This window comes from Symphodus melops (genome assembly GCF_947650265.1).
Source record: "Symphodus melops genome assembly, chromosome: 21".
NCBI lineage: Eukaryota > Metazoa > Chordata > Actinopteri > Labriformes > Labridae > Symphodus > Symphodus melops.
Window position 1 is genome coordinate 15,539,530 of NC_136711.1, and position 25,664 is coordinate 15,565,193.

Genomic DNA, 25,664 nt, shown 5'->3' on the forward strand with positions numbered 1-25,664 from the left:
ATCCATCACATCCGGAGTACTTCAACGCTGGAAAAAAAAAAAAAAAAAAAAGTTCTGTTTCATATCGTTCTCGCCTGTAAAATGTTATCTGAAAAAGACTGGCACTAGGTTATGGAAATTAACTTGGTCTCTTTAACGGATCAATTTGATCTATGAAATATTGGAGGTCAGGCATCATTACCTCACCACTACTGAAGGGATTTATCGTTAATTATACTTCAGATGTGTTTCTATGAGGCTCCAGGATCAAATAAAACACCTAGCGTGCGTGGACTAGAGGGAGATATTTGCCCATTTGGAAAAAATTATAATATAAAAGCAACATTGTATGAGGAAAAAGTGATGACTGGAGTGGCATTTTTTGCAGCGTTAACCCTGTTGGGTCATAAATATCCAAGAGCTTTGTCGTTAACCAGAACATATTGATACCCTCCCTCTTTTGTTTTATTACTCCTGGGAGCTTAATGCGAGTGGGAGCGAGCCAGATGCAGTGATTTACAGGAGAAACTCAATATTTAAGACAGAACCCTTCACTAAACTGCTTGTTGTGTGAATGTGTGTGTGTGCATGTTCTCGTCCCTGTGCTTTGTGTGTGTGTTGTTTTTAGGTAACCCGTGTGGATGGCGAACAGCTGTTAAAATACCAAGGGGACCTGGAGCGGATCCTGTGTGTGTGCGTGCGTCTGCGCTGTAAAAGAGCGTACACACTCGCCTGCAATCTGCTGGAGCACACACTCCGCTCGCTGTCCCTCATATATCCAACCGAGTATCGCAGCACCCCCGGAGGCTTCGATACTGACCTCCCTATACGGGTAAACACACACAAGCACCTTTTTAATGCTCTGCAACATGCATAAAGGTTTAACTCATGCCATCATAAATGTGTTTATCTTGCACATCTGTAATAGCCATCGATTGGGCCTGTTTCGTTATATTGCTCCTCAAAAGCTAGTGACCATCTGAGAGGTCATTTTTGCACAGAGGGTCAAACTAGAGTAGAATGATGATGTCAGCTTGTGCTAGAAATGCTAATTATAGCTATCCAAACGTTACTCTTGACGTGCAGTCTGGAAAAACAAACAGAAGAATCGAAATGAACCTTGAACAATGTAGTTCAGGATTTTGTTAGCATTTTAAAGTCAACCGTGAAGTAGCCATGCTTGAAGGTGTACAATAATTTATCAGCAATGTAACTCTAAATGAAACCTCCAGTTCAAAAGTCAGCATCATTTGTACAGAGGAATATGTCCAATAAATGATTGAGTATGTTATATGATGTATTTAATCAAGTGAGTAGAGGCTTCTTCCATTCAGAGACTTACTGTATATTGCAGCTAGTGGTGCTGCCCCCTGTTGGCCATTTAAAATAAGCAGAATAAAGATACTTTAATATTTCTGTAGCTTTAGCTTTCAAACCCAGGGGTTATGTGTATTCCATATACTCTCTAACGGCATGTTCCTACATATAAAGCTCGGATTGGTTGGGTTAGGGACAATGTTTATTTCTTAATAATCGGGGAAGAGAAGCAGATAGAGTGAAGGGTTAAGAAGTCAGCACAGTTAATCAGTAAAGTCTGCTACACTGATTGCTAACATTCTGTTCACTCCAGAACATTAAAGCAGTAGCTGCAAATGTTCCTTTTCATAAGATTAACCCTTAGTTTGTTTTTAAATGAATTTGCATTCTGCATTCACAAAAGCAGCATTATGTTCCTGTCAAGCTGATGGATGCAAGTTTGAGGTTTATTTGTCCTTCGTCTGTGCCAGCAAGAGATGAACTGAGCCACTGTGTTTCCTCTGAGAGATATTTTTATCAAAACCTTGAAATTGTTTTGAGCGCAGGTGAAGTGTGTTTTGATGTACAGTGGGCGTTTGCAATTATACCTCCATTACTCTGTAGAGTTTAAATATTCGCTTCTTTTAATCTACAGTTCAGTTTTGTTTGGTTTAGATTTTCTTTGAATTTTCTCTTGTTGAGTTATTTTATTTTCATCCGGCACACGAAAGTATGTCTTTTTCCTCAACAAGAAGTTAAATCCCACATGTTGGGACAGGATTGTAATTATGAGGCATAAAGTAGTGGTTGAGCTGTTCCAGTGGGGGGGACTCTCGCTCTGTCTCTCTCTCTCTCTCTCTCTCTCTCTCTCTCTCATCCTCTTATCCTCTTCCTCTTCCTCCTCCAGGACTGGGGCAGAGCTGGAGATGTGGCAGCATTGGGTGTGTGTTGGCACGTGCCCGGTAAGGAGGAGGAGAACTTTGTCTTCCAGCTGCTGTCCCGCCTCCTGCACCCGGAGCTGCAGCGAATCAAGAGCCACATCTCTGGAGATCAGCCAATGAGCAGGTGTCCTGCTGTTCCATTAATTAGTTTTAAATGTAGTCAGGCACAGATACAAACAAAACAAAGAAACCTATAACCTTCCAGTAATGATGAATGAGATTAATTTGAAATCGAAAATAAAGTTTAACATCTGTTTTTAATATTTGTAGACCTTTTGATGAAACTAACCTGGGACAGAAGTGGGGGGAAAGTTATTAGTCAAGTCCAAGTTGCTTTTATTTATGTTGCATGATTTTAACACAAAGGCATTTAAATGTGCCTAACATATGCAAGGACAGTTTGAAGTTAACATAATAAAACACTCGTCATACTGTTTAAATGTTGTGTCAGATGTGTTTCACAATAAAACAGCATGTGTTGGATTAAATGGTTAAAAATAAGAAGTGAAATCAAATACAGCTATGATGCAGTTCGATTTATTTTTAAGGTGCCACATGTTCTACGGGGACAATAAGGGAGCAGTTACTCAGTTTTGAACTTTTACTTTGAAAGGGTCTTGCATTTAATTAAACATTAACTTTGTCCCACAAAGTGAGTGATTTGTGTTGGGCTCTTCACCTATGCTGCAACCTTAATTCAGCATCTTCCACATCAACATAAAACATCCAATATTATTAAATGAATAAGGTGCAAAAGAGTTGAATCCAAGTTAAAGACATACGTACATACATTCAGGACGCTACCTTTAAAAAGCTGTAACGTGTGCTCTGACTCACAGGGAGGAGCTGTTGCAGAGTCTTGCCATCGTGCAGCACTGCCTCCTCGGAGCTGGGAGCATGCTGCCCCCTCTGGATGGACCGCACGTATCTGACCTGTGAGTCCTGCAGCTACACACACACACAAACACACACACACACGTCTAAATGAACACACATTTTCCTGCAGGCTTGTCACGTTTTCCCCGTGTACATTTTGTTTCCTCTCAGCGTGCCCTCCATGGTAAATCTGGGGGAGATCAAGCTGCACATAGGCGTTGAATACGGTAAGACAAAACAACACAGACGAACATCCACACATGCACAAGCAGCAGCTCCCTCATCAGTTTCAGTGTGCGATAAGGCCGCTCATTTTGCATTCTGTGTCCATACGGGACGTCTGCGTGTCTCCTCCCCTCCAGATGATTCACGGGAGAACTACAGAGAGTCCATCTGCCAAACCATGAGACTGCTGCTACGTGAGTGAAGACGTTAACTCCGAAACACTCCTCACTCCTCTCTCTGTTTTGAAAACGTGAAGCACAATTAATCTGTATCCACTCCCCTCCATCCAGATCACATCCTGGAGCACTCTGAGGATGACACAAAGTCGCTCTTTGTCATCATTAAGGTGTCCTGCCCTTGTGATTTTTCTATTATTCATGTCTGGGGATGTTATTATTGTATCCTGCGGTAGGCCAGCAAAAGGTCTCACAGCACCCTTTGTGTGTTTCTGTCCGACTACAGATCATCAGTGACCTCATGTTTTTCCGCGGCACTCACAAGAAAGAGTTTGACTCGCGCTGGAAAAGCTTCACTCTGGTGAAGAAGTCGATGGAAAACAGGGTGAGTTTGACAAAGGGCTTGTTGTCCGTTTGAATAAGTCTCTAGCAGAGTGATTTGAGTGTTTCTGCTTTGCTTCTGCAGCTTCTCGGGAAAAAGCAGCACATCAGAGCACTGCTCATTGACAGGGTTCTGCTCCAACATGAGGTGAGCTCAACGACACCGACACACTCTGAGAAAAACCTTTTATCGAGGATTACTTTTGCTGTCGGGGCTTTTGTTTGGGTAAAACAGCACCACCGATTTTTGGAGCCATAAATGTTGAGAAAAAGGCTTGTTGTTAGTAACAACAACAATTAGAAACGTTTTGGTTTCATCAAGCACCAACAACATAAGCAGACTGGTTGAATTTTGATGTATGAAACTGAAGTAATAAAACCTTAAATCTTTAGACATGGGACAGTGTGGTATTATAAGTGTTCAGGTTTCCATTTAAGGTTAACATAGCCTTGTTCACTTTTAGCAGGCATTGGCTTTTCATTGGAGAACCGTGTTGGTGAAGAAGGGAAACCCATTGGCAGTCATCTTATAAGGATTTAGCTTTAATTCACGTCTCAAGAATCTATACGTCAGAAGGGATACGATACGATATTATACAATGAGATGCACTTTGCTGTCGCCTCGGGGAGATTTATCTTGGACCCAAGCGCTCCCCCACAGCAGCATCAATAAATAAAAACAACAATCCACATGTAAACGGAGAAGCACAAGCACACAAACATCTAATCGTGCACATTAACAATATTGGACAAGATCCCATAAACAACATGACCCTTTGCACATAGTTTAAATAAATTAGATCACATTTGGCATAAATAAGACTGTTCTGTTTTCTGCTGATAATCCTTCTTAGGTTATTATTTTAAATACCAACTTCATTCTTTCTTCACATTTAAACTCTGGACCACGGATGACATCAGACTGGCCCGCGGATCAGTTCTATGTCCAACTAAAAAATAAACAAATAATGAACGAGGGACAACTTGGGAGTGACTGTCATGAATGCCACAGTAAAGTGTTGAAAACAGCAGAGCGCTCCCGTTTAATAGAACATCTTTGGTCCTGTGCTCGCAGCCTATCACAAGCTTGCGTTGTTGTTGTTGTAGAAAACGGCTGTCGCGCAGTCTTCTGCTGTGGCCGTTGCTTTGCCGCCGGATCCTTAGCTTTCTGAAACTGTGGCCCTCTGAACTATGCAGTTAAATGTCACTGCTCTGCACCGTGAGACGATCGAAAGCTGATTCTGAGATTGGTTTATTGTAGCTCCCTTAGGATCTTTCCTACACATGGAGTCTTAGGCTTTTGATATACGTTTATATTTCTTTGTACGATCGTGTTTTTAGTTCGTGAATCATTCATTTGAATAAAAAGACGTATTGAACAAACTCTAGTCTGTGACCTACACAGACACACTTTGCACAGGGTCGCGGCTGTAGCAGTATCTAACTTGTGTGTTGTGTTATATTTAGTGAGAAGTCCGTGGTTTGATAATGCTCTAAAATTGCCTTTCTGTGTGAGTAGATGAGGAAGCTGGTGGTGGACGGCAGTGAATATAAAGTGGTTCATCAGGAGCTGCTCTGTAATCTGCTGCTGCTTTCGACCAGCACTTACAGCCAGGTGAGAGTGACACGACACACAAGGAACATTAACGACAACGTTTCCATCACAGCATCAGCTGCTTCTCATTTACCTGATGGTATTGACACAGAAATGTTCGTCCAGTTATGAATGAATTAAAGATTTATGCATACGCGTCAGATCCTGTATGTGAATGTTTACATGCAAGTTTGTGTGTGTGTGTGTGTGTGTGTGTGTGTACGTGCATGCAGGTTCGCAGCAGGGCCCAGAATGTGCTGATGGCCACTCTGGGAACATTTAGCTTCTCCTACAGAGACCTGATTCCCCAAATCCTCCAACTGCTGTCCCCACAACTTACCACAGGCTCAAAGCAGCAGTTTAAGGTAACACACACACACACACTCACAGATTCAAAAACCATGTTATTTTAGTTGTTTTCCTCGGCTTGCTGATAACAGTAGCTGTCCGTGGTGCTGAAACTTAAATGGATTCTTAAACTGCAGCTTTTATTTGACACATTTGTCGGCTCCATTCACCTCTCAGCACTTGTCTCCCTTGAATATGGGAGAGGAGTTGTGTACGTTTTTGTACATTACATCATTCTACTGTACGTATACTACAATGATGCCAAAGAGTCTGCATCAAGTCAAAACACTGAAGAACGTGCATAAGATGGCACTCATAGCTCCTCCTTCCTTTGCATGTTAGGCATTGTTTCTAAAATGAACATTAAAGCCACAAAGATCGTCAAACTCTAATAGAGCAGTGAACATTTGACAGATTTTCTTTCCCCACAACTTTATAATAAGTTAAATATTTGAAAGCTGACAACTTGAAAAGTCCTTAAATGATGAAAGACAAAAAGGAGACGGGGTCAGAATCCTTGATGCAGTTGTTTAACTTGTTCTAGAGAAATGGTAAAGCGTGTTTTTAAAAGTTAATCGAGAGCAGCTTCAATAAACTCAGCAGATGCTTTTATCTAAAGCAGCGTACATCTACTTTTCATCCTGTTATAAAATCAACTTGATGTCAGATAAAAACAGTTTTTACTTGTTTTCTAGCTTGAACTTCTTCATGTGATTCGTCCTTGAAAATCAGCTAACATGACCGTGTTTGTGTTTTTTGGATGGATCGACCTTATTCAGACACAGGATGCGCTTGCCAATTTAAAAGTGCATCTTCCATATGTTTGTGTCTGTGTGTTTGTGTCCGTGTGTTTGTGTTGCTTAGGGCGCTTTATACTGCCTCCTGAGTCTGCACAGCGGCATGTGTCTGGCCAGTACAAGGGACTGGGACTGTGTTGGAGCTGTGTGGCCCGCTCTGGTCCGTTGTGGCCTCTCTTCAACCATGACCCTGGACGATCCCTCCATTGGTCGACTGCTGGATGAAATCAATGACCGGATCCATCGGCAGCACGACACCATCGGGATCTATTTTACTGTGAGAAAATGATCTTTAACAGTCAAGAAACCAGCGTCAGTTTGATTCACTTTAGCTTATTGCTCTCCTTTTATCTCTCTTGTCTTTTAGATGTCTGAAGCTTGTGTAGATGTAGCCAATTGCATCGCTCAGTCCAAAAACCCCGCCCCTTGCTTCGAAGCACCGTCTATAGAGGAGCTGAAAGAAGGGCTTCAACGCCAACGAATCAGAAATGTGGTTACACCAAGGTGGGAATTTAAACCGCAGCACATTCATCCATTTTTACAGCAGTCTTGTTTTTCTCTCTCTCTCGAGGTTACAGAGGAGCTCCAGCGCCGGCTGAGCTCATATTATTTTCACTTTCATTGCCATGGTACTTTTAGTCGAAGAAGTGCTCATGAGAAATTCCTCTTCTTTTTCTAATGCAGAAAATATGAGAAGCTGATCAATGATCTTTTGGATTGCCTTGAGGACAGAGACCTGTAAGTTTTCTAACAACCTGTTTATGAATTATGAGTAAAAGTCTAGAAGTAACGTGATGTACTGTGCAAGATGAGTTATATATACTGTATTTGAAATGCAGCTACATTCCTCCTATAGTTTCTAGAGCGTGATTAGGACTTGTGACTTCAGAAAGAATACGGTTTAATGGATGCTAAATAGATTTTTGAGCTTGTTTGGTGAAATGCCACAATCATTTCAATACTGACATTTTATTCCCCCAAAAAAACATTTCTCTGTTTGTGTCTGTTTTCGTCTTAGACCCTGGAAGTTTGAGCACATGGCCACAGACTTGTTGTCTCTCCAGCTGAGAGACGATCACCCTCTGCCCCACGACGCCGTCCTCTTCTTCACACAGGGCCTCATACACGACTCCATCAGTATACGCAAGGTCTGCACCGTGTGTGTGTGAGATGAGTTTAGAGTTGTTTGTGTTTAAAAGGTCCAAAAGATGACAAATAGTAGTACAGATGGTTTATACTCGACCTGTAGACGAGAAACTTTTAACACCTTACATCTTTCTGTCCTGCAGGTGGCGATCTCAGCGCTGGCCGGAATCCTGAAACAGCTAAAAAGACCGACAAAGAAAGAAGCTGTTAAACCCTCAGATATCAGTGAGTTTGATCCCAAACAGTATAAATACATGAATCCTTAAAGGGACAGTTCATTTATGTCTTCTCTCAGTGAAGCTACACAGCAACAGCTGCAACTTTATCGTCTAATATAAATGAGATAATGCATCCGACCACACAGTGAGTAAATCCTCAATCATAAAACTGCATTTTCATGAAATAAAATAAAAAACATGGTCTGCAGTCACCACAGACACATAATTACACACTAATGAGATTAATCATGTGAACACTGAATGTTAGACATGTTGCGATACACTTTTTCCTTCCACATCCTTTTTTATACACAGAGGAGATCAGAAGACGACTTCATGCCAGAACAATGTCAAAATTTAAACACTGCATTGGTATTTAAAAAAAAGACTTTTGGAATATGTTTCACTCTCTAGTGGCACGCCAACTGCTGCTGATTGTTAAAGTCACAGAATGACCTCGGATCATTTTCCATTATGCTGTGTAGTCTACCGGTGTGTAGCTCCTTCTGTTTGTTGAAATTATTTATTGTTTCAGTTTCAGCAACTTTATCATTTTATTCAGTCATCCTTTTTTTTTTCTTTTTTTTTTGTAGTTGTGTCTTTATGATTAATAGATAGTTAACACCTTCGAACTACACTTTTACAAACCAAAAACTTTACCCCAGCTTAGAGCAAAGTACTTGGAAAAGCAAAATTATATATAAGCAAGATTAATAAGAATGGGAAAAGGGGGAAGGAGGGTCATGGGGAGGGGGGGGGGGGGTGTAGCTGCATATGCACTGAGATGCCTCTAGCGTCCATAGGAAAACATACAGGGACAATTCCTAATGTGGAGGCAGATTAAAATCACTTCAGTGAATCAGTCTGCGTTTGCTGTTTGTTCCATGTGGTAAACGTCCCAAACCTTCTTAGTCTTATTATTATATATATCTCAGGTGGTCAGTTCAATCACTCATGGCTGATTGACACACATCCTACTGCTACTATTGTCCATATTTGTAAGATGCATTTTTTTTAATTTAGCTTTCAACTTTTCATGTACTCCTTACTGTTTGCATGTGTGCTCAGGTGGTTTCGAGGATCCAGAGGGTGTGTGTGTCGGGGATCGCGAGGGGAACGTCTGGCTTCAGTACGACAGCAACAACCTCCCTCTGAGTCAGGAGCAGTGGGACTCTCAGCACTTTGTGGAGAAAACACACATTGGCTACTACACATGGCCGAGGTAAGGAGGACGGCGGAGTGGATTTAGAAACTGGACGGCTGATTGACTGCTTGCTTGGATGGAGCTAAGTAGCCAATTGACTTAACTGCCGGGTTGATTTGATGCTTCTCTTTGCTGCTAACTTAACGTCTGACTGACTGATCTGTGACTGATCTGGGCGGGTGCATAACTAGCAGGGTGTCGAAGTGACTTCCTGTCAAGGCCTGGCCTAGATAAGGCTGACTGAACGGCTTACTGTTTGGCCTAGATAGAGGAATTGATGTATAGGTGGAGGGCCTGCTGACTGACTGGCTTTTTAATCACTCATTTATCCTCGCTGCTTATTTGAAGCCAGTGTGTGTCTGTCTATATTTTCTCTTGTTTGTTGTTTTCTATAAATCACAGCCACCTTCTCTTTGTCTCCCACTCCTCTTTAGAGAAGTAATGATCTATGCAGCTTCGGAGAAGTCAAAAGATGACCTGCAGTATGAAGAGATGAGCGAGGTGCGTGCTCAGACACAAAATTCCCCTCATCTTCTGCCTCGGCATTGCTATTATTTAATTTTGCCGTTTCTCTGTTTTGTCACTCAGGGTGAAAAGATCATCTTTGAATATTTCTCCGACGCGGAGTTTATCGACCAGCTAATAGAGTTCCTCTCTCTGGAGGATCGGAAGGGAAAAGACAGCTTCAACCCTCGACGCTTCTGCCTTTTCAAGGTGCAAATTCAAACTCTCAGCTTCAATCGATCCGACAAACCTTTAACAAAGTAGTGACACAGCATACCGCGTCTAGCCAAGGCTGAATTGAGCAACAAAGAGGTGGAATTTGTGCCATCAACTCCCCTGATTCATTGTTTCCCATCAGGCAGCTGACAGTTTCCCTGCCACAAACGAATGACTGTAATCTGTCTTACTGATGTGTAAAAAAGAAAAAAGAAAATGGTTCCTCTACATCCAACAAACGTCTTCATTTGATTGACAGGGGTTGTTTCGTAACTATGGCGACGTGTTCCTGCCGTTACTATGGCCTCACCTGGAGCAGCTTGCCAGCGATCCCCATGAGAGCTCGCAGCGCTGTGTGTGTGAGATTACTGCCGGACTAATCAGGGGCAGCAAACTCTGGAGTTTCAGCCAGGTACTGCACACACACACAGACACACACTCACACACACAAATAAACACACACACACACACACACACACACTGCAGCACTTTTTGATAAGAAAAGTCAATATTAATAAAAAACTTTCATTATTGTGTGTGTGTTTGGTCAGGTGGACAGGCTATGGAAGCTTTTGTGCCCTTTGATCAGAACAGCTTTAACCAACATCACAGTGGAGACCTACACAGACTGGGGCACCTGCATCGCCACTGCCTGTGTGAGTGTCTCAATGCATACAAAGACTGTACACCACATGCTACATGGCATGGTGCATAGTGGAAGAAACATGGGAGTCATCTGTGTATGGGTTAGAGATCCCTTTTTTTTTCCGAGGTCATCTGCATCCGTGAATATTTGGATGAAAATGGATTTTTAAAGCACAATATCCGCACAAACACTCTTCAACATCTCTAGTTATGTTAATCACTAACATGACTTTAGATGTATCTTATCTGAAAACACATCTTTTTAAACATATTGGCATATTCAGTCTGATCATTCCCTTCCGGTCTCATAAATCCACTACATCCTGTAAGTTGTCTTTTTAATGTTCATTTGATGGATGTAATTGTAACTTTGCGGTTTTTATCTTTGCCTTGTAAGGTGACCTTGAGACTTTTGAAAGGCGCCTTTAAATAAAATGCATTATCATTATTATTATTATTATTATTATTATTATTATTATAAAAATGATTTTCACAAGTTGCGTTAAATTTCAGATAAATAGTTTAAACCTTCAACCTGTAATAAACCATAATAAACTAATACTGTACTTACCCACAGATTACATTGATAAGGACCATGGGTCGATAATGATGTTGCTTACGAGAAAATACTGCTCTAGAAAATGGAGCCTCTTTTTTTCTTGTTTTGTTTGCTGTCCAATAGGAGGGCCGGGACCCCAGGAAACTCCACTGGCTGTTGGAGCTACTGATGGAGAGCCCGCTCAGCGGAGAGGGCGGCTCGTTCAGAGACGCCAGGTATGTGTGTGCGTCCATCTGCATGAAATAACCCCACACACACACACACGCACACGCACACACACGCACACACACACACACACAGAGTATATGTTTATGTCTCGCAGCATTTCTGAGGTTTCTGATGTCAGGCTGCAGTGGTAACCTGAGCTGACGTGCTGCAGTAACACAACGACCCCTCTGTTTGTCAGTTTGCTGTACGTGCTTCAGGGGGGTCTGGCCCAGCAGCAGTGGAGAGTTTCTGAGCTGCTGCACCGGCTGCTGGCGTACCTGGAGCCCAAACTTACCCAGGTGTATAAGAATGTCAGGGAGCGCATTGGAAGGTACTAAATGAACTCTGTGTTATCTCTTATGGATTAAATAATGAAGGTTATAAAGGTTAAACTAATTAACTTGTGTGCAATGTTTGGTCTTTGAAATTCTAAGCCTCTATATCTCCACTTCTGTCTCAATTGTTTTTTTTCCCCCTTTCCCTTTTTTCTCTCTTTTCCCCCCGCTCTCTCTCTCTCCAGTGTCCTGACCTATATCTTTATGATAGACGTGGCTCTGCCCCACACGGCGCCCACGTCCTCCCCCCACGTGGCAGAGTTTGTCACCCGGGTCCTGGAGCGGCTCAAGCCCCTCACGTCGGAGCCGGAGATCCACAACCACGTCCACGAGGAGAACACCCAGGAGACAGACGAGCGCACCCAGGCTGTCAAACTGCTCAAGACGGGTCAGAATGTAGATGCAAGCATGTAAACTGACATGGTATAGGCCGGGGATAGACTGAAGGAGAGGAGGGAAATACGCCAGGGTCGCTCGTTCTCTCGGTGAAAAAGACTGACACAGTGATGCCAAGTGAAACGAGCTCATTCATTTAATAGATAATATTCTACATTTTCATCACTTCTCTTTTGTGATGTGTCGCTATGCTGTCGTGGTTTTTTTGGGGAAGGATTTCGAATATCTGCCTTTACCCTCGAAGTCAGTTTCAACATTAATTTCACTAAAGAATCAGGAGAGACAAGTGATCTTAAGAAAAATAATTTATTACAATAATAATATGAAAATGTGACCTGACAGAAAGTCTTTGGTGCTTGGACTCTACGGGGTGGATGATGAGTTTGGAGAATGACATTTATTAGCGTCATTAGGACAAATCCCACCCATGGAGTCTGGACCCTGGTGGTGGTGAAGCTGAGGACTAGAGACCGAGTGGGATAGAGAGTTGATGGATGATTCTGCCGCTGACGATGGCGGTGATAGGGAGGTGGAGGGGCGCACGAACACCAGCATGAAGGTGGTCTCTTGGGTAGAGAAAGAATCCTATTTGAAAGGGGAGCAGAACGATGATAGGCTGAAAATGAGGGAGGAACGCCGTGCCATTGGTCAGATGAGGTCCGCTGACAGGACAGCTAATTGACCCAAAGACAGCCCAGACTGACAGCGGAAATGTGATAGCGTGAGATGGGGTGAATGAGAAAGACCTGAATCATGCATCACTTATAGTCTTCCTAACTGAACTTACACTAGAGCTTCATTTAAACACTAACCAGAAAGGAACGTGTCATATTTCAATCTCTCACAATGTCAAAGGTGTCTCCCCCCCTTCACAGAGTGAAATAAAAAGGTTTTATTATTTAGCTCCTTGAGGTCAGGGGTGTGTTTCTGTTGTTCAGTTCTGCACACTTTCAGAGATAAGATAATTATCTTTGAATGAATGTTTCGTCTTCTATTTGTATTTCCACCTGCTGAATATTACATGTTGTTACAAACCGAATACTTGAATTGAGATCTATTTTCTTGCCCGAGTAATTTTTTTGTGTGTTGTTGCTCTTTCAGTTTCGGTTACTACTCCAGTCTCCATCATTCAGATAAAAACTCATTAGAAGATTATCCAAATCGTTAGATACTAAATTATGATCGATTGTGTTTTATTAGCAGTGCAATGCAGTCAGGTCACAGCGCACAGTCTGTTGTTTTTTGTTATTTGGCAGTGACCCAAAAATCCCTCCCTGTGTGTGTGTGTGTGTGTGTCTGTGTGTGTGTGTGTGTGTGTGTGTTCTTCTGCAGTGTTGAAATGGTTGATGGCGAGCGCAGGGCGAACTTTCACCACCCCTTTCGAGCAGCAGCTCCAGCTCCTGCCTTTACTCTTCAAGGTAACAACACACACAAACACACCACGCGTACGTACGCACACACACGTACGCGCATACACACACACACACACACACAGGTCCCAGCGCAGCGTTATTACCCACTCAATCTTACTTGCCCATTAAACTCAATTTCTCTCTTCATTTACTCAAAATGGTGCGTAGCTGTGTGTCGACCTACCTCTCTCTCTCTCTCTCTCTCTCTCTCTCTCTCTCTCTCCTCTCTCTCTCTCTCTCTCTCTCTCTCTCTCTCTCTCTCTCTCTCCTCTCTCTCTCTCTCTCTCTCTCTCTCTCCCTCTGTAGATCGCCCCGGTGGAGATTGATGAGAGCTATGATGAGATGAAGCAGGATGCACGCACGTGTCTCTCTCTCATGTCCCAGGGCCTGCTGTATCCTGAACACATCCCTCTGGTGCTGGCCGCGCTGGAAGAGGTAAAACGCACACATTTAAACACACAGACACATTGCCCCACCTGCCTGCTGTCACCGCACGGAGCCTAATGCTGCCCACGGTGGTGTTAGACTAAAAAAAAACAACCTGTGCTATTTTAATTTGCCTACTTCGTGATGCTTACAGAATCTCTGATGCGGTGTTTTTCTTCTCACGAGAACGCCTTTAAAATACATACAAACATCATGGAGACGCCGGCAGCACACGCGTCCCCACGTATGGAGGCTACAGTCATCACACGGACGGCCCGGGTTCGACTCCAGCCTGTGGCCTCTCTCCCACATGTTGATCCCCTCTCTCGCTCCCTGATTTACAACCCGATAATCTGTCTCTCTCTAACTAAGGCAAAAAGGCTAAAAGCATATCTTAAAAATAATAAAATAAAAGTACACCATCATTTATATTTTATATTTATATATACATTGATTGTCGGTGGGATAAGGGGGCGTTTCAGCAACAACGTTTGGTTTCCTGTGGACATACAATTTTCCTCTTTTCGGAACAACGTCTCATGTCGTGGTGAAGTTATTTACATGCATTTTGCTTTTTGAGTAAGATTTATGAGAGAGCGGCGCCGCCCCGCATGGACAGGTGGTTTTGTGGTTTTCATTCACTCTCTGTTCATGGGTGGATGGTTTCTATTCTTTTTATTTATTGGTTCCACAGTCGAAGCAGCTTAATGTGTGCAGCCCTCGAGTCTGTTACCTTTAGAGAGGCTCCTTTTTCTTTTTGAGACCTTAAAGGAGCATGGAGGACTTAAAACCATCGTCTATAAAGCTCTAAGTAGATATAGTCAAGAAAGAAAAGAGATAGGGAATCATGCTATTTGCGTATGTGTGGGTGTGTGCACACAACTTAATGCTACCTCTGCATAACTAGTTTCCCAAATTGAGCCACCCAGGGCAAATAAAAGAAATCAGGACAGGTTCCTGGCCGCCACACATGAAGTATGTACTGTAAGCATGTTTATTTCAAGCAGTCGTATATTAGCTTTAGCTCAAAGCGCTGCTGCACCTAGATAAAGCCTCACAAACCTCAAGCATGGTTGTTAATATTTCAGTTTTATGATAGGTAAAAAAAAAGAGAAGAGTAGCAATGGAAACATAATTATCTTTGTAATGGCTTTTGCACATAACCTTTTAATCTTCTGTCAACATAATAATGTTCAGGGTTTTTTTTTTTTTTTAAACTCTCCCTCTCTCTCCTCTCTCTGTGTAGATGGCAGGCAGCAGGTCATGGCACGCCCGTTTCTCAGTGCTGACCTACCTCCAGATTATGGTTTTCTACAACTTGTTTATCCTGCTCAGTGTGCCTGCCGAGGTCCTCTGCATCCGTGAGCTCGTAATGCAGCTGCTGCTTGATGAACAACTCGAGGTAATGTATGCACAAATAAGGGCAGCGCACACGCTGGCTTTATTACAGCTCCGGCCCCTCTGTAAGGTGTAACAGTCACAGGATTATAAATGGGCGCTTATTGTCCCCTAGTCTTTCCTCGCTAAATCTTAATCCTTTCTTTCTGTTCACGGTTATAGCTTAAAAATAACACTCAACCAGACTGCTCAGCTCTTAATTTCTTTTCCTATTCTGTGCTTTTGTCTTTGTTGGATGTTGATAGAGCACAGTGGCGGCCTTGAGATTCTTTGACTGCGTATCTTGACTAATGAGTTATTAATGTCGACTGTTAATGAAATCAACTGTACTGCTGCTGCAGAGAATAAACAGAAACCTTGTTGAGTTGTGTGTCATCGTAGGTACCGTCCACATCTTACTCTACTCTACTCTTTTTTTTTTTTTTTTTTGCATTGAGCTGGAGGTGCAAAAATCAAGAAGCTCCAGACTTCACCTGGGTTTTCTTTCCCACTATGAATCCACTCTTGGAGTATTTTGTAAACTGCGTAGGTGTGAGACTGTGTGACTTTTGTCTTCGTCTCGTCTATTTCGATGCATCAGTCGTCACTCGGCGCTTATTCATAATTTATGCAAAGCGATGCAGGAAGGCGGCGACGTTCTGCAAGTGAATGTTACCTCGGCTCAACTCAGCATCCATCCCTCCTCCTCCTCCTCCTCCTCATCCCTCCTGTGTGCCTCCCTCTTTCCCACCGATCCTTTTGCCTCTTTTAATAAATTGCGAAAGCATTTCTCGCCCTGAAACATTCTCCTGCTCTCCACTCCTCTTCTCTATTTGTCTGTTCTGTTTTTAAACCCATATCTAAAACACATTTTCCACTCTCTCCTTCTCTTCCTCCCTTGTGTCCTACATTCCTCCCTCTCTCCTTCCTTTCCTTCTCCTCCCTGTAGGTGAGGGACATGGCAGGCACCACCCTCAGTGGTTTACTGCAGTGCCAGTTCTTCCCCCTGGACTCCAGTCTGCAGACACAGCTCCAGACGCTGAGTCAGACTCCCCTCCCCAAGGCCAGAGGAGAGCTGTCCTCCACCGGTACACACACACACACACACACACACACACACAAAACATGCACCTCGAAATAACACAATAAGGCAATCACAGTAATACTTGCCCTATTACCCTTTCTTATCCCAGGGGAATTGCGAACCTTGAAATTCTAAGGCCCATTTTAACTTGAATGTGGGTTTGTGTGTGTCTGTGTGTGTGTGTGTGTGTGTGTGTGTGTGTCTGTGTGTGTGTGTGTGTGTGTGTGTGTGTGTGCAGACTTGGTGCGGCGCCATGCTGGAGTGCTCGGCCTCAGTGCATGCATTCTGTCGAGCCCCTATGACGTCCCGGACTGGATGCCTCAGATACTGATGGACCTGAGCGACCACCTCAATGACCCACAGCCTATAGAGGTATACACACACACACACACACACACACACACACACACACACACACAGTATATACACACACACACACACACACAGTATATACACACAAACATCCAGCTCGACACTGTGTGAGCTGAAAGAACACAATTTCATTGTCCAATTGAGGAGAAAATTGTGTCTTTGGTCTCACATCAGGCATGAAAAAGACATACAATGTAATCCGTAGTGCAGAGTTTGAATAATACATTACAGTGATGGGGAGCCGGTGATGATGATAATTTGACGCTTCTCCTGTTGCAAAGTGAAAGAGATGAGAAGGAAAAACACAAAGGAACACATTAAAAAATATATATATATTTGCAAGTAGCTGAATAACAAAAGCTGCTGGAAAGAAAACGGAGGATTTTATTCAGGACATAAAGGAGTATAATGTGTCTTAGTTTCCTCAGGCGTACTAATCTGTAGTCTGTTAAGTTGTTCAGGCAGCAGCTCTCCCTCTCCTGAAATCAAAAATTCTTGTCGAAGGCCATCATGTTTCTGAAATGTACTCAATGATTAAATCATGTATACATCGGTGGTTACATTGATTAGTGGTTTAATGTCTTATCAAACTACACCCATAATCATAACTTCATTCGAAATGATTTCAGCAGTGTTCGCTTTACATTTATCTTGAACAATAATTTATAATGACTTCATTAGAGTTTGATTCTAGTCAATGACAAACTCCAGCTGCAGGTCAGAAGTCATCAGCGTCTTTGTTCTTCTTCAGTTGTGAATGTTCTGACTCGTTCCAGCTCCGCTCTCAAACCCGAGGCGATCTCTCTTTGTTGAAGCTCTTTTTTTAAAGGCTTTCATCAGCTCTTCACTTTTTACTTCTTAAAAAAAAAGAACACACAAATGAGGCAACATAAAAAGAACAATCAACATCCCGTTTATTGTGGGAGTTTACTGCAGACTCTAATGGAAATGTCCACATTGTGAGACCCAAACACAGCGCTCTGAAATGTTTACTACAATGATGGAGCATTATAGTTCTCTATGAGCAGATAAGAGCACTATGCTGGCATTAAGACGGCCGATACAAAGTTCAAACATGTATCATATTGATTTGATTTGAATCTATGTCAGATAAGCTTTCACTCAAGCTTTATAAAAGAAAGGAATTCACTTTTTTTGGGGGCGTAACCCAAATATACTGTTTTTAACTTGAAGGATGCTGCAGAATGATCATGTGTCACAAATCACACTAGATCACATGTAGCATGTGATAGCCTTGTTCTCTTAATACATGCATGTTACAGATCATCTTGTAGTGTCTGATCCTGTAGCCTCTCTCAAGTCTGCATAGATTTGTGTTCACCATTCATTCACTGTTTTTTTGTTTTTTTTGGTTAATAATGAGTTTGTTTGTTTTTGTCCAAAGCTGACGGTGAAGAAGACCCTCTCTGAGTTCAGGCGTACCCACCACGATAACTGGCAGGAGCACCGTCAGTCTTTTACCGATGACCAGCTGCTGGTGCTCACAGACCTGCTGGTGTCGCCCTGTTACTACGCCTAGACAGCCAGCTGCCTTCCCACGTCCTCTACGCAGACCGACCCACCTGTCCATCCAAAAAAATCTGATTTGACTTTTGAACACTTGCTGGAAACTCGTGTCTTCAGTGCCGCCTGTTAACATAACCTCTGATGTTGTCGCAGTGGCTGAAAGCCCTGCGTCTGGAACCTCACAGCCGATGTTGGCCTTCAGTAAACCAAGCACACATTTGAAAAAAAAAACAGTCCTGGGCAAAAGTATTTCCAATATTTAACCTACGTAGTGGGTTAATTTTGTCCCAACAAGCAGTTCAGCAGCCCCAAAGGAGGCTATCTTGCTTGAGACTAACCACCCTATAGATATATTATTTTTTGTTTGTTGTAAAATATATTTATTCATGGTTCAGAAATATCTTTTCAAATCACTGTTTTGTATTTATGTACTTGACTGTACCTACTTTTAAAAGTTATTTAAATATGACTTAAAAGTTGGAACTCAATTTGTATTCTGTAAATATAACACAACATATAGTATATAATGACATTGAACTACAATTTTATATCAATAGAAAACTACAAACACTAAATGCAAAAATACATGAATAATATAGAACTTAACATGCAATGTGCAAGTAAGATTAGAAACTTTATTCATCTTTTATTGGGTGGAATTCACTTTAACAGCAGCTCAAGAGTCAAGGGTAAAACTACATTATAATATATCGTATTATTGATATAAAATGTGATAACTACTGCAAAGAATATACAACTATAAATGATATAATGATTCTGTAATGTCACTTGTATCTTTTTCCCATACAACACATTATGTTGTAGCTCCTCCATGATCATTAACTATGTTATTGCAGTGAATAAATTCACTTCATCCTTTATAAAGAGTGTTTTGTTTGTTTGTCAGAGATTTTTTTTTTTTAAATACTGCTTTAATCTGCAAACATTCATATGACGCCTCACACAGCATTTCATAATTCTGCAATGATGTTTCTTTCTGGGTGGGCAGCATTTCACTTTGAGCTAAACATGTTGTACACATGTTGCTATAGGCCGCAGTGAGTCAATAAACACCGGTAACTGGCTGCATCTGGCTGTGAGTATTTAGGAGGAACAACATCAAAGATCGAGCTGTCACTATTTTCAGTCTGCATGCTGATTTTTCTGATGCAGTGATGTTGACTTTGATGTGTTTACTGTGCTGAGAGGTACGCTGACAGAATCAGAAGCCTACTGGTGAGCTCTGTGTGGAATAAGCAGGGTGTTGTACAGCTGGAAACTGTGACAGTGTTGTAACAAGATGCAGTTTTCGAATTTTATTTTACGTTTAAATATGCAAAGGAAAACCATCCATCCAGCCTGTTTTGGGTCAACCTATGCAAAATGGCACATTTAAAATAATTGTTGTTTAATATTGTTGAGCCTTTTTCAAGGATGTCGCTCTTAAAAGATTCCAGTCTGGACCTTGCTTGTTATTTCCCAGTAAAAAATTGGCAATATAGAAACTAACATTGCAGAAATTCCTCTACATTGTTTGAAAGTCAAGGATGAATTTAAATGAGTTAGTGTATCAGTGATGCGAATTGGAGTATCATTCAAACTCTTCTCAAAAGAAGAAAGCAGAATAGTAAATCATGCCTGTATGTGGCAGTGATAACATTATGTCAAGGAATGTAGACCGACATCAGAATAAATGTTTAAAAGTTATTCTGGATACCTGAAAGCCTTACTGTGTTATCCTGCACCAATCTTAAATGATCATCAGCATATACAAACTGGGCTGTAAACAAAGCTTTTTTTTAAATTCACAGGTGAAGGATGAACTGCCACACCTCTCTAGGTGTATTTTCACGTGATTGCCTTCGTCCAATCATATGCCTGATATGTTTTAGGAGAAAAAAAAAAAAGATGGCTGCTCATGTGAAAGGTTTTGAATGTGGAAAACGTCAGTACTGAAAAGAAGGTCATGATGAGATGTAAGTGGTTTTCAAATCATGTCACTGTGAAACGTTAAATGTTGAGCCCGAGTTTAAAACTAGCTCGCTAGCCTAGCAGCCTCATGTTTATTTCTGATGACTTTATTGTGCAGATCTACTGCATTTAATAACCCCATTTTGACCAGAAAAAAGAATAGAGATGTCGAGCATTTATTAAAATCAGGGTCCTCTGTTAGACTTTACGCTTTGATTCGTGTCTTAAAAAATGGTGTGGATCAAAAGAGTTTCAGATTTGTTGTTCTGAGAATGCTAGTTTGCTTCTAGCCTAATCTGGCAAACTAGGGTTCAAGGTTGTGGCTTCACATATTGAGACTTTTAAACCATAGCCTTGCTAGCGCATGAGGAGCTTACAGTCTCAGCTATATGCTCCAACAAAGCCTGCCAGCATGCTTAGATTGACCGTGCTAACATATTATCTGTAGGCAAAGCTATTGCTAACCATCAGTTACTTAGCATGTCAGCTGAATAACACTTTCTCATCAGCAGATGATTGCAGAGGTTGACTGGGATGACATTAGTTTTAATGATATCGGTTCATAATCAAAAGTAATCAAAATGTTCAAAATGTGTTTATAGAGATAGGAAAATAAATGTTTCAAGCAAATCTGTCCAGCGTTTGCACAAAGTTGTTTTTTCCCTACATGATATTCATCTTTAGCAGGCCACATCTAAACGGAACCAAAATGATTTCCAACCCACCAGGTAGCTGTTTAAATACAAGGCGATGCTGGACAGACAATAATTGGCCATTTGCATTTAGAAAAAGCTATCCTGAACATCATTATCAAAGTCATGCTGAAATGTATTCTTTTTACCCCGACAACATTTTTAAATATAATCCAACATATGCAAACAAACAAAGACAAAGACAATTTTGTTGAAGAAGTTTAGCCAGTGGCTTTTGAATTTTTAATTTTCATAAATTACCAGAACCAAGCTAACATTTCATGTTAGCTGTGAGAGAGGAGATCACTTACAAGATCACTCATTGGTCTTACAAGATGTCAGACGTTAAAGGCAGGGTGGTAATATATAAAAAACAAACTAGCATGCATTTGAGAGTAGCATTCCCTCATTGCTCTGTCTGCACCCGGCCCCTCCCCTCTGTGCTCCCTCAAAAGCCACGCCCCTCACTTACATGCATGATCGGCATTGCTTTGAGTGTGGGCTTGAGCATGCATGAGGTAGAGAGGCTTGATTGGTTTATGAAACTGGTAACAAGTGCAGACATTAGTCGAAGATTTTACGTGTTTACAACTGCTACAGATGAAGGATTTTCTTTGTTTGTTTTTCAGAGCGCAAGAATTATTCATTTCTGTCAGGACCTAAAGAATTTCAATCATAATCTTAAGTGTATCTTAGTAGAAAATTACCTATCCAGCCTTTAAGGATGATTACATACATCAGTGACTGCAGAGCATTTGTCATTTATAAGTCATAACAGTTCTCCTTTGTGCTGATGAATGACGGACAAGAAAATCAAGTTAATCCTTATCATAGAGTGATCAGACAACATGAAGGTTGTATGCCACCTACAGAACCTTCAAGTGTTCGTCATATTTTCATATTCTAATGGCATTTGATGCATAAGTGCAGTGTATTATAGAGATACTCATTTCTTTTATGTGACACCAACAGACTTATCAACCTATTTTCTGGTACCTCGTAACCTGAGATTTGACTTCTCCAGCCTCTTTATCATTCAAGTTTTCTTCATCACAATCAGCCCGTTCGAGTGTGCAAATGTTTGTCTGTTTCATATTCTTTCTCTCACAAGAGTTTCTAGAGAAAACAGGTGTGCGTCTGAGTCCTCAGGTAGAATTGTCCTTAAAGCATCGGCAAGCTGAAACAAATACTCTGAATTCTTCCCACTTGGACCGGTAGAGCTGACGATCTGGTTGGCTATCTCCTCCAGAGGGGCGGGGCCAAGGTAGTCCGGATTGTCTTGAGAACCGATGTAAAGCAGCGTCTGGCTGGGCGGAGGCGTGTGTGGTGGACGGGGGTGAAATGTTACAGTGATGACTTGGTAACCACCCTTTTCTCGATAGTCGAGGTAGCGCTTCACTTCCTGCTCTCGACCCGTCGGCAGCTTGTAGGCGACGCCCCAAACGCAGCCCTTATGACAGAGAGTCAGAAGAAGAACCAGTCAGTGGGGTGAATAAGGAGCGGCGAACTGTATGAAAAAAGGCGTGTTAAGATAATTCCTTGAATGATGTAACTGTGACTGGCCCAGTTAAAGGGAATGAAGCAGTTAGCCACTCACAGAGAATAACAAACAAACCTGATCAGAGGCCAAGTTTTTCTTTTCGTCATATTTAAGTTATGATGATTTTAATGAAAAAAATTTGAGGAGCAGTAACATGTAATTTATTTATGTCATATCATTTGAAAGGGTTTTTTGTGATCAGAATTTTAGTGTTTTTGTTTTTGACTTCTGGTCATACAAAATTGACATTTGAGCACATAACCTCAGACATTACGAGAGTATTAGAAATATTTTTGGACAGCTTTAATAGCGAGACCAGTTAAAGCAGCAGGCCTTCTGTCTTTGATCAGAACCTGGGACGGCTTGGGTAAGACTATGAAAGCTTTACTTTAACCTTATCGGTAACATTTTCAAGATATTCATCAGTCACCTTGAAATACATGTTTTCGAGAAGCCTTCCATGTTCTCGCTGCATTACTAGACTCACTCTACATCTCTCTATCTCATTCACCATCAGCCGGAACAAATTATCTCTCGTCCAAGGTCACAAAACAAAACACTGTGCTCTCCTTTGTTTCAGCTGTATGAGATACAATCTTCTTTCCTCCCGAGCAGTACAAAGTCTTCTTCACCTTGAGCAGTACATGTTTTTGTCTCATACAATTATGCCTATACATGGGAGAAAAAGAGATGAAAACAGGAAGTGGGTTTGTATTGCTTAAAAAACCCATTATGTGGAATATAAAAGGCAAAACCTTGATGATATGCTAAATGAGAGGTAAAATGCATAAATGACCAAAAGTCAGGACTTATTTAGTCAATCTTTGAATCACCGAATGAAAGCATCGTATAAAACTACATCATTGGATGTTTTCCTTAATCACAGACTAATTTATTTCAGGTTTTGAGAGTAAGTAGCATCTCCATGATCTGATAAAGTCCTTTTTTTTGTTTACTCTCTTCTTCAAGTAACATCTTAAAACATGAAGTGCAAAAGGTGTTTTACCTCAGGATCTTCCACGAGTGTCACGACCCGGCCAGGCTGTAAAGGACACAGGATGAGAATGTAGGGCACTGTATGCTAAATGGGATACAGTAAATGTGACAAGTAAAAAGGGATCTGTAAATATGTCAACTAACCGAGATTTGTTTTATATGCAAGTTATGGGAACAATACAAGCAGCTATAATGTCTTGTTATGTTTAGAAAAATCCTTTACTAATCCCCATAGTGCAGTCTGAACTTTATGAAAAATGCAATTGATGAGAAATAATGTAAAGCTGCAACCGCTGCAGGACAAGGTTACACTGTGTGTAGAAAATCAATGTCTTTTGACATTGAAATTTCCCAAAAGATGTGTAAGATTAATCGTAGAATCGTGATAAATCGATTCGAAACCGCTCCGCATTTAACCCACACCTCCCATTATTGAGTAAAAGAAACAAAAACATTAAAAGACCAAACTCACAAACGGGTTAGTAACCCCTAAAGGAAAGTTTTTCTCACTCAAAATTTATCGGCAGTCTCATTTTGTAAAATAAATTGTATCGTAAGTTGCATCATATCGTGAGTTGAGTGAATCGTTACATCCCTAATTTACAACAACTTACTTAACATTTTATCTAAACTCTAATAAGTAGTAGTACCATTTATTATTGTGCAACACCTTCTTGTGAAGTCATTATTTAAATAACGTTCGATACTATTTTTCATTATATTGATAATAACTTGTCATCATTACAGTAGCTGTATGTTATCAGTTGACCACAGTAAACCATCAGCTTGTATTCATTCATTCCCAGTCAGGACGGGACTGTTGTCATGGTGATAATAAGCTCGGTATAAGTTATACTCACTTTACCCGGTACTCCCCGGTGGTCGGTACTGCCCTGCCAAAACCGACGACTGAAACCTGTAATGTAGCCAACTCTCTTCTCTTCGTAAGGAAAGTCCACTTTCCATATGAGAGAGCCATAACCGAAGACCCACATTATGAGCAGACGTCTGGCTAACGGAGGGCAAAGAGGACGGAGTAAATGGCGGCGTTAATGTGAACTAACGGGAAGCAGCTAGTTTACGGCGCAGATGAGAAAAACATCACAGTGATTAGCATGCAAACACCTGCTGCAGTTTTAATTGCTATTCAATGGTAGTGAAAGTGGTATTTACACCTCGCTACAGGGCAAAATTGTCAAGTCATCTTGGTTACGTAAGTACGCTTACTTCCGCTCAACAACCTTCAAGATAAAATTCAATTTCTAATTAAATTGTTCCAATTTTGCAAACAGCCACCCGTTGTAATTCGCAGCAGTCCATAACAATCCAACGATTTTTTTTATTTTAGTTTTGTCCTCCGAGCTCATATGGTATAGCGACAGGTGCGCCTTGAAGAGCATCTCTGATTTTATTGTGAAGGCAAGCAATCATACATGTTTTTTTGGGCTATTTCTGTAACAACAATCTTAACATGGTACCTTACCAATCACACCTTATTACCACAGCCAGTTTAGATACAGATGTGTATCCCTTTGTTGAAATGCCAATACATTCTTATCGTCTGAAGACGATATGTAAATGTTAAATGTTAACTAAACTGAATTTTACTTTTTTTCTTACTCCTTACTTTTTTCTTTTTTTTTAATTACAGAAAACTGCATTTTTTTAATCAAATATTTCTTTACAACTTTAAATGCCTTTTAGAATCTAAAGTTCTTTTTGGCCAGAAACAAAGAAAGCTTTGCGATGTTTTCAACCTTTTGGTGTCTGTGATTTTGTAACTGACTTATAAAATAATAATGTGAAGCACAATTTGAAAAAAGGGAAACCATTATAAATTATAAGTGTTAATGTGACATTGTCCTCTTGTAGGAAAAGCATCCATTATGCATCAGCAATAATGTTCTTTTCTGTTTAATGAACCTGTACTTAACCTGTTGTTTTTGTAACATGCACATATTTTTTTATTTTTCCTCAAAGACCGTTTTCTTGTACCTTTGCACTACTGAAAACATGAGCTAAGTCAACTCACACAGGAAAATGAGCTTTCATCCTGACACCAGGGGGTGCTGACTTTCCATTTCCCCTTAATGTGTGTTCTCCAAATAACATGCACGTCATGTGTGCTGTGTGATCACTGATTCAGAACCAAATAAAGTGGACAGCTACAGTCTGGCCTGTAATGTAAACTCCATGGACAGCAGCCGTGCTCATTTCTCTGCCT

General features: G+C 41.2%; 2 protein-coding genes across 4 annotated transcripts in view; one reads left to right on the forward strand and one right to left on the reverse strand.

Annotated features, from left to right (window-relative positions):
- Nucleotides 1-18,472, forward strand: part of LOC306842096 (proteasome activator complex subunit 4B-like) — a 33,913-nt gene extending 15,441 nt beyond the window's left edge. For both annotated transcript variants that reach the window (XM_079372153.1, XM_079372154.1), the window contains 29 exons: nt 608-811; nt 2,183-2,340; nt 3,056-3,151; nt 3,264-3,319; nt 3,455-3,511; nt 3,608-3,663; nt 3,780-3,878; nt 3,960-4,022; nt 5,394-5,489; nt 5,702-5,833; nt 6,681-6,890; nt 6,981-7,117; nt 7,298-7,351; nt 7,632-7,761; nt 7,903-7,984; nt 9,046-9,199; nt 9,616-9,682; nt 9,770-9,895; nt 10,161-10,313; nt 10,453-10,557; nt 11,229-11,320; nt 11,512-11,643; nt 11,833-12,035; nt 13,376-13,461; nt 13,762-13,890; nt 15,128-15,283; nt 16,208-16,346; nt 16,581-16,714; nt 18,120-18,472. In XM_079372153.1, the coding sequence (XP_079228279.1) occupies nt 608-811; nt 2,183-2,340; nt 3,056-3,151; nt 3,264-3,319; nt 3,455-3,511; nt 3,608-3,663; nt 3,780-3,878; nt 3,960-4,022; nt 5,394-5,489; nt 5,702-5,833; nt 6,681-6,890; nt 6,981-7,117; nt 7,298-7,351; nt 7,632-7,761; nt 7,903-7,984; nt 9,046-9,199; nt 9,616-9,682; nt 9,770-9,895; nt 10,161-10,313; nt 10,453-10,557; nt 11,229-11,320; nt 11,512-11,643; nt 11,833-12,035; nt 13,376-13,461; nt 13,762-13,890; nt 15,128-15,283; nt 16,208-16,346; nt 16,581-16,714; nt 18,120-18,254 (3,441 nt within the window). In that variant the 3' untranslated portion in view covers nt 18,255-18,472. The remainder of the gene's footprint in view (nt 1-607; nt 812-2,182; nt 2,341-3,055; nt 3,152-3,263; nt 3,320-3,454; nt 3,512-3,607; nt 3,664-3,779; nt 3,879-3,959; nt 4,023-5,393; nt 5,490-5,701; nt 5,834-6,680; nt 6,891-6,980; nt 7,118-7,297; nt 7,352-7,631; nt 7,762-7,902; nt 7,985-9,045; nt 9,200-9,615; nt 9,683-9,769; nt 9,896-10,160; nt 10,314-10,452; nt 10,558-11,228; nt 11,321-11,511; nt 11,644-11,832; nt 12,036-13,375; nt 13,462-13,761; nt 13,891-15,127; nt 15,284-16,207; nt 16,347-16,580; nt 16,715-18,119) is intronic.
- Nucleotides 18,473-21,110: 2,638 nt separating this feature from the next.
- chac2 (ChaC, cation transport regulator homolog 2 (E. coli)) lies at nt 21,111-24,983 on the reverse strand. Of its 2 annotated transcripts, XM_079334344.1 has the most exons (3): nt 24,301-24,974; nt 23,451-23,486; nt 21,111-22,354 (listed from the first exon to the last, which is right to left on the reverse strand). In XM_079334344.1, the coding sequence occupies exons 1-3, from the start codon at nt 24,433-24,435 to the stop codon at nt 21,995-21,997; spliced, it is 531 nt and encodes a 176-aa protein (XP_079190470.1). In that variant the 5' UTR covers nt 24,436-24,974; the 3' UTR covers nt 21,111-21,994. The 2 variants fall into 2 exon arrangements, with proteins under 2 accessions (XP_079190470.1, XP_079190471.1); XM_079334345.1 differs by lacking the exon at nt 23,451-23,486 and having other exon boundaries at nt 24,301-24,983.
- Between the last annotated feature and the right edge of the window lie 681 nt (nt 24,984-25,664).

Excerpts from the sequence above, each read along its gene's own strand:
- chac2 (XM_079334344.1), bottom strand. The coding sequence starts at position 24,435 with ATGTGGGTCTTCGGTTATGGCTCTCTCATATGGAAAGTGGACTTTCCT. Across the intron at positions 23,487-24,300 it reads ACCGGGGAGTACCGGGTAAA|CCTGGCCGGGTCGTGACACT; the intron begins GTGAGTATAACT and ends TGTCCTTTACAG. Across the intron at positions 22,355-23,450 it reads CACTCGTGGAAGATCCTGAG|GGCTGCGTTTGGGGCGTCGC; the intron begins GTAAAACACCTT and ends CTCTGTCATAAG.